Source organism: Olea europaea, unplaced genomic scaffold, assembly GCF_002742605.1.
Source record: "Olea europaea var. sylvestris unplaced genomic scaffold, O_europaea_v1 scaffold5020, whole genome shotgun sequence".
NCBI classification, from domain to species: Eukaryota; Viridiplantae; Streptophyta; class Magnoliopsida; order Lamiales; family Oleaceae; genus Olea; species Olea europaea.
Window position 1 is genome coordinate 13,441 of NW_019263335.1, and position 3,131 is coordinate 16,571.

At 33.5% G+C, this 3,131-nt stretch overlaps 1 protein-coding gene across 1 annotated transcript; it reads right to left on the reverse strand.

Annotated features, from left to right (window-relative positions):
- Window positions 1-1,001: 1,001 nt before the first annotated feature.
- Window positions 1,002-2,088, reverse strand: LOC111388516 (F-box protein At5g39250-like). The gene has a single exon (XM_023013246.1). The coding sequence runs from the start codon at window positions 1,953-1,955 to the stop codon at window positions 1,206-1,208; it is 750 nt and encodes a 249-aa protein (XP_022869014.1). The 5' UTR covers window positions 1,956-2,088; the 3' UTR covers window positions 1,002-1,205.
- Between the last annotated feature and the right edge of the window lie 1,043 nt (window positions 2,089-3,131).

Genomic DNA, 3,131 nt, shown 5'->3' on the forward strand with positions numbered 1-3,131 from the left:
TTTTGAATTTAATTACTTATAAGTGAACCACTTTTAAGATGAGCGAAATGTGCTCAAAAACGAATTTTTGATGACATTTATGATTTAAATTTCAAGCGAAAAATTTATACTAGTATTTCTAATAATTCATAACCATAAGAAAAATGAAATAATGATAGTAGCATTTCTATTTTTTCAAACTCTCCTACGATCACTAATTACAAATTTAAAAGAAAAGAGAGTAAATTTTTGCTAGTAGTTATTTTGGAACTTATCTCGACATAAATCTTATGTTATATACTCAATTGTATAGCTGCTTTGCAAACATCTTATTTTTATACATTGATGCATGAGCTCTCTTATTAGAGTGTCTGTGCCTGATAGATACTAATACCGACACTCGTCAGTTCACAATCAAGTATCTCATATGTTTAATTTTTATATACTCTTTTTAACATTTTTAACTCGCAATATAAACTTTTAAACCTGTTTGAACATGTACGGAACACGCCAAGTGGCTCGTACCATGCGTTTCCAATGCAATGGGGGCACGAGTCATTACAAATTTTATGTTGTAAATTTTTATATATAATTAGAAACAAAATGTCCTATATCCATATAAAAGACACGACGTGCATAAACACTTAAACTTCTATTCTGATAGACATAATATGTTTTAAAATGAATTAGAGAAACGCGAAGTTCTTTTTCACGAAATACCCAAGTTATAATTACTAAGCATCCTCTTTTTATTTTTTTTTTTTTATTTTATTTTTTTTTTTTGGTGAAGCAAGTTGCAACATAAGGGGAGAAAATTTCAGGCACTTGTCAAACTCAAAATTGTTCATCTAAAAAAATAAGCCAAAAAGAGTATATTAACTTTATCAAAATATAAAAAAAATGTAATCAAGTAAAAATAATTTTAATAGAAATCTTATCAAAGTGCTCGTGCCATACCATTTTAAAACAGTACGTGTTAACGAGAGAGAGAGAGAGAGAGAGAGAGATGGGGGCTTATGTCAAATCCATAAAACGAGAAGATGAATAAATGCACTGGTTGTTTTATTACAATATAGGCAGAGAGTACAGGCTTAGACAAGAAAAACATGCCTACGAACGGGATAAACATATACATGCTCTGGACATAAAAGCTACACGAAGTGGATAAATGGATCTATCACGCATTTGAAGTAGCCAGAATCAAGGTTTAGTGTCAATGAAAGCCTTCACTTCCAATCGAGTATGTCTAGGAGGCTGAGGACTTCTTCTTCGGAGCTAGCAGCGTCACAGAAATCCACTTCGATTCCAAACACATCAATTATACCATCGTTATCATGGTCCATAAAGAGCAAAGAGACCCAAGCCCGTATATCAGACACGAAAGGGTGGGCAGGAGAGATGTCGAGGTAGTCGAATGCAAGGGCACGAAACGCCGACCGATCAGTGTAATCAAAAACTGATTTGTTTATTATGCAAGCAACTTTATTGGAATCCTTTCGACTTACGAGCACAGAGACACTCACCGTCTGGTCAAATGGAACGTTAAATCTCGGCTCAACAGGCAATGTCATCCTGCATGCTGGACCCTCCAAGTGAGACCTTAGCACATCACTGATCCCGGGTGGTGGAATCCAGCTTCCCTTCCGGAGGACGAGCCCCGGTACCACATCTGAGAAGATCAAGCTTTGTTTGGACCAAATATCGATATAAAATTCCAAGTCCTTGAAGGAAAGCCTTGGTGGCAGGAGAGGTCGGTTATGCTGAAGTTTATAGAAGGCTTTGAATAATTTATGATAAGTTACTGTTGGAGGGGAGGGCCGCTTGCAGACTGATGGCCATCTCTTCGCGCACAAGCATTTCCAGAAGAAATCATCTCGAGCAATCTCTTGCCACTGCTTACACACTAACATACATGTAGCAAGGTCTTCACCTTCCAGCAGAGGGAAAACAGCCTTCAGAATTTCATCGCATGCCATTTCTAGCACAAGAGAAACAATTCCAGATGGCAGAGTTTTAATTTCAATAGCTGGTTACTGCTTTAGACTGGTTAATAGTTGCCGATTCACAAGAATTCCCTGAAAGAAATAAGGCAAATTCACATTTAAAACCAAATTTGTTTCTAAATTTATTTATAGAAATACAAAAAGCATTCATACACCAACACCTCAAGGAACAAGAACCCTAAACAATAACCCGTTATCTTACTTCTTTTCTTGTTGACCATCAAATGCAGTGGTTTTACGTTTATGAACTGTAATGCAATAGATATCTAGATCATGTTTAACATAAGTCATAATATTTGTTCCTATAAATTTATAATTCTCTTCAAATCAGTACACAAAGTAATGCTGTAATGACATGTTTCTCAAGGAGAATCAGACGCTAGATTGCAGCATCTAAGAACACATAGACGCTAAAGTCTTACTTATTATACTATCCAGTCTGCGTACCAAACATGAACTATACCTATGAGATGCTTCCAAATTCACTAGTAAGTTTGCAAACATCAAATTGTACACTTTAAAGAACAGTCCAAGTAAAATAATAATAATAATAATAATAATAATAAAAAAATAAAATAATCACTAAACAGATATTCCAATATACCCACATGTAATTCTCTACAGTAGGTTATAAGATCATCAACTTTACCGCCCTTTTTCAATGCAAATTAATAAGATATTGTAGCATATGAAAAGATTGCATTCTGGAGATAAAAATCAGAAAATGCCCTATAACATGCAAGATCATATGAAGTCAGTAAACAAATTATTTTCAGCTTCTTTACTTATTCATTCTCTCTGTATATCATCAAATAAATCAAATACCGCGCACACATAATTTCAGAGCTTCAAAGCAATGTGAAATTTGTAAGATCCAAAAGGAAATGAAAACTAATCAAAGATATAGTTAAAAGGCAAGAAAAAAGAAAATATCCCAAAACAAAATACTTCAATGTAATGATTTAATAACCAGCAGATAAAATTATTAATTGGAATCCTGAGTCAATATGACAAAAAAAAAATGGAATTCATCAGATCCTAATCTGGAATTCATCAGATCCTAATCTATATATATATATAGATAAAATTAAAAAATTTAAAAAAAATCTGAAATCGGTAATGATTTATACTCCATTTATTAATTTGCAA

Excerpts from the sequence above, each read along its gene's own strand:
- LOC111388516 (XM_023013246.1), bottom strand. The coding sequence starts at position 1,955 with ATGGCATGCGATGAAATTCTGAAGGCTGTTTTCCCTCTGCTGGAAGGT.